This window comes from Danio rerio, chromosome 6, assembly GCF_052040795.2.
Source record: "Danio rerio strain M-AB ecotype USA chromosome 6, GRCz13ab, whole genome shotgun sequence".
Taxonomy (NCBI): Eukaryota; Metazoa; Chordata; class Actinopteri; order Cypriniformes; family Danionidae; genus Danio; species Danio rerio.
Window position 1 is genome coordinate 2,650,001 of NC_141026.1, and position 12,500 is coordinate 2,662,500.

Here is a 12,500-nt window from a genome sequence, read left to right on the forward strand (position 1 = left end):
TTTTTTTTTTTTTCAGAAAGTAAAACCGTTTCCTGTAAAGGGTAGGGTTTGGTGTTTGGTACAGCGATAGAAGATACAGTTTGCATAGTTTAAAACAATGGAAACCTATGGAATGTCCCCACAATTCACTAAAACAAACCTTTGTGTGTGTGTGGTTATAGATTCTGGGAGAACCCAAGGAGAACCGTAAGCTGGCGGCGGAGCTCACTATCCAGAACCCACTGCCTGAAGCCTTACAGAGCTGCTGCTTCACTATAGAGGGAGCAAACCTGACCGGTGGAGACAGCATCACACACACGTAAGAGCTCACAAGACTGAGAAAACACACCGCGGAGACTGAGAGATGATATATAGAACACACTCCCAGAACTCAGGGGTTTATGTTTTTGGGATACATATACTACAAATGACCCTGTGGGGGAAACCGGAGCACCCGGAGGAAACCCACGCCAACATGAGGAGAACATGCAAACTCCACACAGAAATGCAAACTGGTCCAACTAGCGAAGTTCATGCTGTGAGGCCACAGTGCGCCACCATGCCACCCATTTCGATCATTCTTTTCCTTAAAAAGCTGTTATTTAAACACAGTCCAGCTCTGCTGCATGCTTCTCTGCACACTTCTCTAGTTTACATTTAAATAAACAGCATTCAGGCAGGTAATATGAGAAGAATCTAATCTGCCTGATTTCTAACTGTGAATGTTTATACGTCTCAGACTGGATTCCAGCATTGAACCGGGGCAGGAGGCCAAAGCCAAAATCTACTTCACTCCCACTCAGTCTGGCCTGCGCAAACTCCTCGTGGACTTCAACAGCGACAAGCTGGGCCACGTTCGAGGATACAGGAACGTCATCATCGGGAAATGAGCACGTCAAGCCATCAGTCTTCCATTGTATACCTGTCATTATTCACAGAGATTTACCTTCTCTTTCATATACTGTATTTTTGTAAGAATGTGAAACTCCACGCTTCTGTAGTGGGACACACCGCACACACACAAGAGTTTTCAAGCACACAACACACAACTATTAATGACTAGAAATCTTTTTAGGACTCTGAAATATACACATTCCTGGATGTGTTTGGACATTTGTTTTTGCAACAAATTAAATTGTGCATGGAAGTCTGACTGAGATTTTAGGCCATATACAGTAAATTCTGCATGCTCATGTTGTTTTTGCTTGAAATATATATAAAAATTTTATATTCATCTGTAATTTTTACATTAAAATGATGCTGTAATCATTCATGGAGTGTTTTCATCTCATGAGGAACTGCTCTACATTATTCATTACATAGTGTATGACAACTACATTAGAATAACGTTTGAATGATTGATATTTTATTTAATTTAAACCTGAAAAATTCTAACTAACCAGCAGCTGTATGTAAAATATACACAGGCTTGTCTTTACGTTTTATCCTATCATTTTAAATCCTATGTTTTGACCTGATGTTTTCCTCACATTTTATTTTAGTGTCTTAATTACAGCGAACCGATATTAAGTAGCAATATTAATTATCTACATGTACATCTATAGTAATAATAATAATTCTTTACATTTATATAGCGCTTTTCTGGGCACTCAAAGCACTTTACACATAGAGAAAAATCTCCTTACCACCAGTGCGCAGCATCCACCTGGATGACATGACAGCAGCCATTTTGCGCCAGTTCGCCCACCACACACCAGCTGATTGGTGGAGAGGAGACAGAGTGATGAAGCCAATTGTATTATGGGGAGAGTTAGAAGGCCATGATAGACAGAGGCCAGTGGGCAAATTTGGGCAGGATGCCGGGCTTAAACCCCTACTCTTGTGATTTTTAACGACCACAGAGAGTCAGGACCTCGGTTTAACGTCTCATGAGACATGTGTAAAGGCATGCATGTTAGGGTTACATGTTAAGTTAACCTGTACTTTGTTATAGTGTAACTATTCAAAACTGAGTAATGCATTACATATATTTATAGCCAATAACTAGGGTTAGAATGTGGATTAGTTGCATGTAATTATGCATTCACTGATGTCAACATTAAAGTGTTGCAGGTTGGGTTTAATTAAGGACACTTTATTTTGATGTGAGTATTAGTAGACTGCTTAATATCTGTTGATACTGACATTTACAGTCCTTCAACAGACATTTAACTGACTATAAGAAACTTTGCAAGTAGATGTCAACTTAACCTTAACCCCAACCTAATGAAAAATCCAGCTTAAACCAGCCTAGGTTGGTTGGCTGGTTTTAGCTGGTCGACCAGCCTGGTTTTAGAGGGGTTTTGGCCATATCTAGCCTGGTCTTAGCTGGTCAGGCTGAAAAATGACCAGCTAAATCCAGTAAAAACCAGCTTGACCTGCCTGGTTTTAGCTGGACATAGCTGGTTTTGGCTGGGCTCCCAGTCTGGCTAGGCTGCTCAAGCTGGTTTTAGCTGGTCTTCTCCCAGCCTGACCAGCTAAGACCAGGCTGGAAATGGCTGGACACCAGCCTGTAAATGGCCAAAATGTACCCCTCTAAAACCAGCCTGGCCGACCAGCTAAAACTAGCCAACCAGCCTAGGCTGGTTTAAGCTGGATTTTTCAGTATACTAGGGCAACCTTCTACTTTTAATCTGAGAATTAGTTGCAATAACTTAAATTTAAGAAACGAACCATCAAAATAAAGTGTAACCTTAATTAATTATGCATAATTTATTGCTATAGATCCCTGCTGAGAGAAAAAAACTGCTTATGCTGTTAAGGTAGGTTATGTTTTAATGCTGACCAGCACCAGACCAGCATCAACATACGGCCGGCGCTAGTACTACAATAGCGTTGTACAGATTAGTACATGCTGAAGTTGAACCTAAAGAAAATGTTGGCCAGAATTACACAAACACTAAAGGTTATGAAGTTTATCTCGACACATTTAACAGTTCGTCTGCCAGCACAGGAAGTTAGCCGGGCGGCGAACAGGAAGCCGTTTCCTGAACGCTAGCTCTGTTGCTATAGCACATAAACATTTACAGACTAATCACCACATATTTGCCATCATTTTCTGGCCACATTCGCCATTCTTTCAAAGAAAGTAATAAATGAACCCTCCCAATAGTCCTTGCATTTCCTAATGTAGGCTACAGATTAATCAAACATGCAAACCGCAGACAATGAAACTCCAAAGAGTGTTCAGTAAAGGGTTATTAAGTCTCTCATGATGAACAGAGATATTGTTTTGAGTTAAAGGAGTGCTTCTATTTTTGATATGTTGAATTTTAAAAGCCTCTTCTTCTTGTGTAGCTCAGGTTTTCACTGGATAAACATTCCACAGGGTTTATTTCATCCCGCAGTCTGACAGCTGACTCACATCTTACTTTTTCATACCTGAAGGTGTCAAAAAGCTTTTGAACATATTTTTTTTTTTTTTGTAGTGGGGATGAATTAGGCTATTCTTCAATGTCATCTGCTTGAAGAGTATTGAATTACTTCTGTTGGTCTTGGTCAAAGAAATTAGCTGAAAGGGGTAGTTCACAAAAAACACACACACCAGGCTGAGAGCACGGCCAAACCAGCTAGGTCTAACTTAAACCTGGTTTTAGCTGGTCATCTCCAGAGTTTATTTCTAAAGGTGCACTGTTCGACCTTCAGTCTAGACTCAGTGTTACAGTGTAGGGTAAGTATTGTGTGTGTGTGTGTGTGTGGTACAATAAACTATTGTCACTGAATAATTTCTAACTCAATTCATAGTTTAAAAGCATGTTCATTTGATAAGTTTTTTTTTTTTTTTTTTTTAGAAAATTTGAATTATTCTGCAAAATATGTTTGTATAACAAAAATACAATTACTGAACTTCTCTTAAATTGTTATACAGAACAGTTTCAATAAGTTATTTAAAGTGTAACTGTAGTTGAACTACCTAAACATGTAGATTACCTAAAAGTTTTATTATCTAGTACCCGAGTTGTCAACAATTATGTCAGATAAAATGTACAAGATGTCATGAAAGCAGAACACAACACGTCGAGATAGAACCACTTGCTGGAACTTGTCTGCTGGGAATTATGGATGCAAGAGTGCAAGTTTATCCAGAGGAGGGCAGTGTTGCATCACACACTTTTACAAAGATTCTTGCACACAACACACACATACATCAAGCTTTAAAAATTATTTTAGACTTTAAAAATAATCATAAAATACTCATGAGTGTTCATACATATCATACCATGACACTGATACATGTTTTAAAGAGTTTATGGCTTATTAAATAAATATCAACAGAAGTTTAAGAAAGTGACTTGAGTCACATGAAAAAGTACTAATGACTATAGTGATTTTGAGCCATACTATAGTGCATGAAACTGTATATATTATTTTTCAACACTTTGTTAATGAATGCCCCGTGTTTACTACTGTAAATGTGGTGTATTGTATAAAGCAATAGTTGTAGAAAACGACAGTATTGGTTCATTTGTTTATATGACTGTAGTTGTTATGTTTATGGGTAAAACAGAGAGAACAATAAAGCAGAACTAAACAGATATACAGAAGATTCATCATTAAAATCAGTTCAACATCACTACAACCACTGGACTGTCATGGAAAAGCCATTAACAGACAGAGATCTGTCTAAAAGTTTAATAAAACACACATTCATCTTAACTTCACAAAACATCAACCACAAAAAAGGGCAAATAAATTGCCCCAAACTAGGTTTAGGTGAAATTTAATTCTCAAAATATGCGTTACACACACGCGCGCGCGCGCGCACACACACACACACACACACACACACACACACACACACACACACACACACACACACACACACACACACACACACACACACACACACACACACACACACACACACACACACACACACACACACACACACACACACACACAAGTCACCATGTTGTCCCATTTACCAACATATTTTGGCAAAACAGATTAATACAAAAAGCATGCAAATAAAGCAGTAAAAGGTAAAATACATGTTCATTCAGTCCTTTTTGTCCTCATTTCTAATCAATATATTAATATATAGCTTAAATCAGCTCCTGAATTAATATCTGCTGTTTTATTTCATTATTGCCCTCCTTTAAAGGCGACATTTGCTAAAATTAAGACTATTCTTTCTATTGTTTTTAAACTAATGTTTACCCACACAAAAGTTCCTGTAAAATTTAAATAAAGATTTTTAGATGTTACTATCAGTATTGTTAGTTCAGGATCTCTCTAAGCTAGTGTGCTCCAAAACAATTACCATTTAGAAGATATAAACCCGATTTAAACATCCAAATCTTGCCATTAGTCACCATTTGCCTACAATAAATGGATCGAGGATTTTTTTACATCAGCTTATACTTGAGTTTCTCAACAAATCTTGACCAATCAAATGCTCTCTAGTATCTGACATGCCCCACCCCCTTCTCGTTTGCTTTTCATTTGATGCACTTGAGCTCATCCACTCTCACTGGCAGAGCTGTGATCAAAACAAAACGCTATTGGCTGATTTTTACAAAAGGGGAGGAGCTACTCCATGTCCTGCCCTCTCTTCATGTTTCAGTTCAGATTACGTCAAACATTCACAGCACAGGTTCATTGTTATAAAGAGGAGGAACAATTCTTTAAATCTACAGACAGCTGGATCATTTCTTTTCATCATCTTCATCATCTTAAGTTAAGTATTAGACAAGATAAAAGGCCCCCAGTGGCTTCTCCTATTGCAAGGTACATTTTTCTGTCTGATATTTGCCGGCAGTTCATCAGGAAGTGATGATTTTGTTCTCTTCTGTTTCTCATTGGATGGAAACGCTGCTTTATCTGCAAATGTTTTATGCGACATTGCAATTCGCATCTAATTATTGTGTTCTGGTTTTGTTCTCCTCATACAGATGATGAGGATGATGATGATGAAGGATCTGCTTTTCTTTCTTCTGCTGGTTTTCTGAGGTCTCCTCTTCTGTCCGCTGGATCTGCAGGTACGCCTGGACTTGATGCCGCTGGACTCGGTTTTCACTGAAGTCAATGACCCGACACTCGTATGTTCCCTCGTCTGATGGCTTGACATTGGACAGACGAAGCTTGTGTGAGATGTTGCTGCCAACCACCTTCACCACCTTAAAACATCCATATGAAATATAATATCACAGGGCTGTTGAATGCTTCATTCTGATTGGCTGACTAACATTTTTTTTAAGATAATCCCTCAGAAATGGAGGGTGATTCTATGATTTTTGATTGTTTTTGTAAATGTTCATATCAGTATGTTACTTTTTAGAACAGCTAGTGTGCTACAATGACAAAATCAGAGCTTAGAAAATATAAACATCCATTGCAGTCTCACTTTTTTTTTTGACTTCACCTCATTCTTCGGTTTCTCATCAAATGCTCTCTAGTGTTTGACATGCCCCGCCCCCTTCAAGACGCTTTTTCTTTGCTTTTCATTTGATGCACTCTAACTCAATTATTCTCATTGGCAGAGCCGTGATAAAACAAAAGTCCATTGGCTGATTCTTTTAAAAAGAGGAGGAGCTACTTTATAAGGTTCAGATAAACACACAGCTAAAGTAGTTCCGGCCGGTTTTGAGCACATTACAGCTCCATATTACTACGCTGAACGATTGGAGAAGTTTCACAGCTACAACAGTCAAAAATCACATCAAAACACAACAGAAGGCTTTAGATGAGATGTAAGAAACTAGTGCTTCACAGGAGCAGTTTAAGGACATAAACCTGACAAATTAATAAAATACAACATCTGAACAGTGGCTGTAAAGAAAAAAAGTATAAAGCAGAGTAGTTGACTTCAGTCCGTTGAATTATTAAAAAACAAAATAATTTTTTTTTATATTTATAAAATAATTTGTATCAAAATTATTTTTTTAATAATTTTTAAACAATTAAACAGATCAGTATTTAAACAGTCAAGTATTCTTTATTTATTAACAGGCAGAAGAGAGAACGTAAATGTTAAGTGCATATTCAAACACATACATACTGTATGCATGAGTGAGTGTGTGTGTGTGTGTGTGTGTGTATGTGTATATATATATATATATATATATATAAAGAGAGAGACACAGCAAGAGAGAAGGGAAAACTCACACTGATTTTAGTCGCCCCCTTTGATGCATTTTCCTGTGAAACCACCTGTAGACACAAAACAGCATTTAAAACCACAAACTAATTTATACTACAGCTAAATACATGCATACCAAATATCCAGTAGCCTGAACAAATACTGTAAAAAAAATACTTATTTTATTGCCATGTTAGCATCCAATGTTTTTTGTGGCAAAAAACAACAACTTCACACTAAACTTGATTTTTTACATTCTAACACACTACTTTTCCATTGCAGCATAAATCTTAATTTAGGTTTTTTTTACTTGTTCTTCATTAAAATAAAAAAATAATTCTTCTTTGGTACTTTTCATTTAAAAATAAATAAATATATAAACAATATTTTAAAATGTAATTATTTTTTTTATTAAAAATGCGAAAACCTTTTCTGGTAAAACTGCACCAAACAATTTGCATAAGGTAAAGAACAAATGATTATGCGAAAGTGTGTCTTTCCTGATTGGTTGCCCACGGCAATGGCTCCGCCCATTGTCTGCTGTACCACCACTGGATCTCCAGTGAGACGGACGAGGAACTGGATCCTCTGAAGGAGCAGCTCATCTCCACATCTTCTCCGGCTCGAGAAAACACATCAGCGGGAACCTCCGTAAACAGAGCTGCAAACACACACACACACACACACACACACACACACACACACACACACACACACACACACACACACACACACACACACACACACACACACACACACACACACACACACACACACACACACACACACACAATAAAGTCAGCATGAGATCATATACACACATTTAAGTACACCATTTTCATATTAATATTGACATTACAAAATACGAACTGGAATTATTATTATTAATAAGTTAGAGCAGGGGTGTGAAACTCAATTCCTGCAGGGCCGAAGCCCTGCACAGTTTAGTTCCAACCCTGCTCTAACACACTTACCTGTAGGTTTCAAACAAGCCTGAAGGACTCAATTAGTTTGATCAGGTGTGTTTAATTAGGGTTGGAACAAAACTGTGCAGGGCTGCGGCCCTTTTGGAACTGAGTTTGACACCTGTGAGTTAGAGGAAATTAAATATATTCAAGAAATGCCTCAACATGATCTGATCTTCATATTGAGACTCTGGAAGGCATACAGTATGAAGATCTTTTCCCTCTGCACGCCGGTAATTACTCCCCGATTTCTGCTTTGTTTCTGTAATGAGAATGTACACCGTGAGCATCTGTTTTCTTTGTTTCTCCTCTGGTCATTAATATGCACAGTCACCATTCGCTCAGAGTAAAAGGTAATTATCCAGAGTCTATAACACTGCAGTGTTATTGTCTGACACACACTCTATCAGCTCACACTTTCTGATTGCTGGATTTTCTTCCATCATACCGAAAATGTTCATAAGGTCACCTGTCTATACAGCACCATCTCTCTATAGGTGTTTATAAAGTGTTTAAGAAGTTGTAATCACGGCATATCTTGACACTGGGATTATTGATCACTCATTCTTGTGAATATAAATGCAGAATAATAAATTAGAAGCAAGACTCCAGGGGTCCGTTCTTCGTACGTGGATTACTCAGTTAGCTGGATTTGGATATTGACGATTTGACACGATCCAGGATCGTTTCGTTCTTCAAAACTGATCCGAGAGTTGTTGTCATAGCAACAGTTCTGCTAGCTCAAACCTGATTGGGAGCAGGTTCAATTCATATAAACAGGATTAGATCGGCTTAGTTCAAGTAAAGATAATACAGAAAGTATACACCGAATTCTGATATTTTCTTACAGTAGTAGTTATATACATTTGGGAAAATAGTACATATTTTTAACTATATATATATATATATATATACAAAGTTATAGTCATTAATAAAATAAATTAAGTTATACATATTAATAACACGTATGCAATCTGCACCCTCGAAATGAAAGTACAAAGACTGCCACCTGGTGGTGCAAAGAGAAAACTTATTGATATGAACTTTTTAGATCGCTTTAGTACAAATTGTGTATAATAGAAATGCACAATATGTGACTTTTTTAAAGCAATAATACATTTCAGCAGTCATAAACATGTTTTGATTGGTAATATTCCGGTGATTTGATGCTTCACAAAAAAGTTGCAGACGCCTTTACCAATATGGAAACGCTTTTGTAAACAACCAGTTATTCTTTACACCGATTAAAAACCGGCTACTATATTAAAGAAAATATTCTCTAAATGTAGAACTAAATACATTGATTTGCATTGAAATACATGATAAATACTCTTGACACATGAAAGTGTAAAGCCTGCAGCTCACAACAAATGTGGAAGGTTATTGCGTGTCATATTTAACAAACGGTTTACTGCTAATTTGATGTAATTTTGCTCACATGGATAATTGAATATTAATCAGATGATGTCATTACGCTGCTGTGCCGTCAGCCAATCGTTGCATTGCTGATCATGATTTCGAGGATCGATAGATCTGGGGTCCGTTCTTCGTACGTGGATTACTCAGTTAGCTGGATTTGGATATTGACGATTTGACACGATCCAGGATCGTTTCGTTCTTCAAAGCTGATCCGAGAGTTGTTGTCATGGCAACAGATCTGCTAGGTCAAACCTGATCGGGAGCAGGTTCAATTCATATAAACAGGATTAGATCGGCTCAGTTCAAGCAAAGATAATACAGAAAGTATGTACCGAGTTCTGATATTTTCTTACAGTAAAAGTTATATACACTTATACACTACAAAATAGTAGTTTTTAACTATATATTTAAAGTTATAGTCATTAATAAAATAAATAAAGTTTTACATATTAATATAACGTATGCAATCTGCACCCTCGAAATGAAAGTACAAAGACTGCCACCTGGTGGTGCAAAGAGAAAACTTATTGATATGAACTTTTTAGATCGCTTTAGTACAAATTGTGTATAATAGAAATGCACAATATGTATCACTTTTTTTAAAAGCAATAATACATTTATGCAGTCATAAACATGTTTTGACAGTTAATATGCCGGTGATTTGATGCTTCAAAAAAGTTGCAGACGCCTTTACCAATATCAAAATGCTTTTGGAAACAACCAGTTATTCTTTACACCGATTAAAAAACTGTACTATAATAAAGAAAATCTTTTCTAAATGTAGAACTAAATACATTGATTTGCATTGAAATACATGATGAATACTCTTGTCTTGACAAATGAAAGTGTAAAGCCTGCAGCTCACAACAAATGTGAAGTTACTGCGTGTCATATTTAACAAGCCGTTTACTGCTAATTTGATGTAATTTTGCTCACATGGATAATTGAATATTAATCAGATGATGTCATTACGCTGCTGTGCCGTCAGCCAATCGTTGCATTGCTGATCATGATTTCGAGGATCGATAGATCTGTCCTTAACAACACACGCAGCGATCTCAGATCAGTTCATCCAGACATTCTAATCTGATTCGCGAACTTGTTTGAAGAACCAAATTAGCGAGAGATCAGTTATCAAGATTAAAAGATCCAGGATCTGCCAAATCATCTTAGATCATTTAAGCGAGGTACGAAGAACGGACCCCTGTCCTTCACAACACACGCAGCGATCTCAGATCAGTTCATCCAGACATTCTAATCTGATTCGCGAACTTGTTTGAAGAATAAAATTAGCGAGAGATCAGTTATCAAGATTAACAGATCCGGGATCAGCCAAATAATCTTAGATCATTTAAGTGAGGTACGAAGAACGGACCCCAGTAAACGTACTATGAACACTATTTGTCTCAGGTCCTGCATAGTTTAGCTCCAACTTCCTGCAACACACCTCCCTGGAAGTTTCTAGTATACTAAGAAAGAGATTAGCTGGTTCATGTGTGTTTAATTGGGGTTGGAACTATGCAGAACACCAGCTCTTCAGGACCAAGTTTGGACACCCCTGACTTGAATGAACGCCACAAAGTAAACAGAGCATAATATGAATTTAAAGAGTTTTTATTTTGTGCACACACACATATATATATATAGGCGATGCAGTGGCGCAGTGGGTAGCACATTCGCCACACAGCAAGAAGGTTGCTGGTTCGATCCTCGGCTCAGTTGGCGTTTCTGTGTGGAGTTTGCATGTTCTCCCTGCGTTCACGTGGGTTTCCTCCGGGTACTCCGGTTTCCCCCACAGTCCAAAGACATGCGGTACAGGTGAATTGGGTAGGCTAAATTGTCCGTAGTGTATGAGTGCGTGTGTGAATGTGTGTGTGGATCTTTCCCAGAGATGGGTTGTGGCTGGAAGGGCATCCGCTGCGTAAAAACTTGCTGGATAAGTTGGCGGGTTATTCCGCTGTGGCGACCCCAGATTAATAAAGGGACTGAGCCGACAAGAAAATGAATGTATATATACAGAATTAAACGGGTGGCAACATTGATTATTTAAAAAATTATAGAGTTTGCCACTTTAATAAAGATTGTGTTTAATTGTTTATACAATGAAGACTATACAGTGTAATTTTGCATTTAATTATTAAAATCCAAAAATCCAAAATTTGGAAAATTGGATATTCTATATTCTGACTACTCCTTGCATGAATGGGGAGTTTAATAAAGGTGTGTGGTTAAAGGTCTGGGGCTCAGTTTATTTTCATTAATTAGCTTTTTGATAAAAAAAAAATTCACCTAAATTTTAATAGCATTTGTATTAAACCTACATGCACTTAATAATTTCAAGAATTGAGAAATTAAATCAGAAATGTAACTAACGGAAAAAAGAAATTGAGAATTAAAATCAAACTGAATATACAATCCAGCCCTAAAATGACCAATTAAACGATGACAAAACAATTTCTGAAACAGAAAAACGCAAAATACATACAATCCTGAACCCTATTTGACCATAAAACATTTAATAAACTACATAATTTTAATTTTAAAACCACTTATGGCCTCACCCTGAGTTTTATAAGAAAAACAATCATTCAAAACCATGCCAAAAACAATCACAGTCAACCCTTCATCAAATACTGCTGCCTAATATCCATTTTAGTGTTTGTTCCTGATATTAAAAATTATACTTAAAACAAAACTAAGTACTAAAGTCAATACTAAAACATGCATACATTAATCAAGTTAACAAAATATATTACTTTGTGTATAGCCTACTTTACTCACACAGTCCTCCTGTAACTCTAATATTCTGTATTTGTTTCATTTATGCAACGAGTTCACAATGTCTCATTTAATATAGAATGAATGTGCATCTTTTACCTCCAAACAAACCTCCACAGATCACCAGCATCACACACTGTAGAAAATGCAGGGTTCCACACATTTTATTCATGTTGTCCCAACACATCGATTAAGTTAACTTAACAATTTTAACACATTTTTGAGGACTGAACATAAAAAAATTAAGTTGTCCCAATGAAATCTCAAGAATTGTGTTG

General features: G+C 37.0%; 3 protein-coding genes across 4 annotated transcripts in view; 1 reads left to right on the top strand and 2 right to left on the bottom strand.

The window, feature by feature from the left end:
* Positions 1-1,248, top strand: part of tgm2b (transglutaminase 2b) — a 29,951-nt gene extending 28,703 nt beyond the window's left edge. The window contains exons 12-13 of the mRNA NM_212656.2: positions 162-298; positions 719-1,248. Of these exons, the coding sequence (NP_997821.2) occupies positions 162-298; positions 719-869 (288 nt within the window). The 3' untranslated portion in view covers positions 870-1,248. The remainder of the gene's footprint in view (positions 1-161; positions 299-718) is intronic.
* The window catches only part of plxna1b (plexin A1b), a 744,633-nt gene that overhangs the window by 679,017 nt on the left and 53,116 nt on the right, over positions 1-12,500 (bottom strand). The gene's annotated exons all lie outside the window — the stretch shown is intronic.
* Positions 4,212-12,500, bottom strand: part of vstm2lb (V-set and transmembrane domain containing 2 like b) — a 9,050-nt gene continuing 761 nt past the window's right edge. Inside the window, exons 2-4 of one of the 2 annotated variants that reach the window (XM_087255251.1) lie at positions 7,560-7,721; positions 7,087-7,130; positions 4,212-6,098 (exon numbers count right to left, since the gene is read on the bottom strand). In XM_087255251.1, the coding sequence (XP_087111377.1) occupies positions 5,841-6,098; positions 7,087-7,130; positions 7,560-7,721 (464 nt within the window). In that variant the 3' untranslated portion in view covers positions 4,212-5,840. Of the gene's footprint in view, positions 6,099-7,086; positions 7,132-7,559; positions 7,722-12,500 lie in introns of both variants that reach the window. The other variant, NM_200496.2, reaches the window with a different exon arrangement.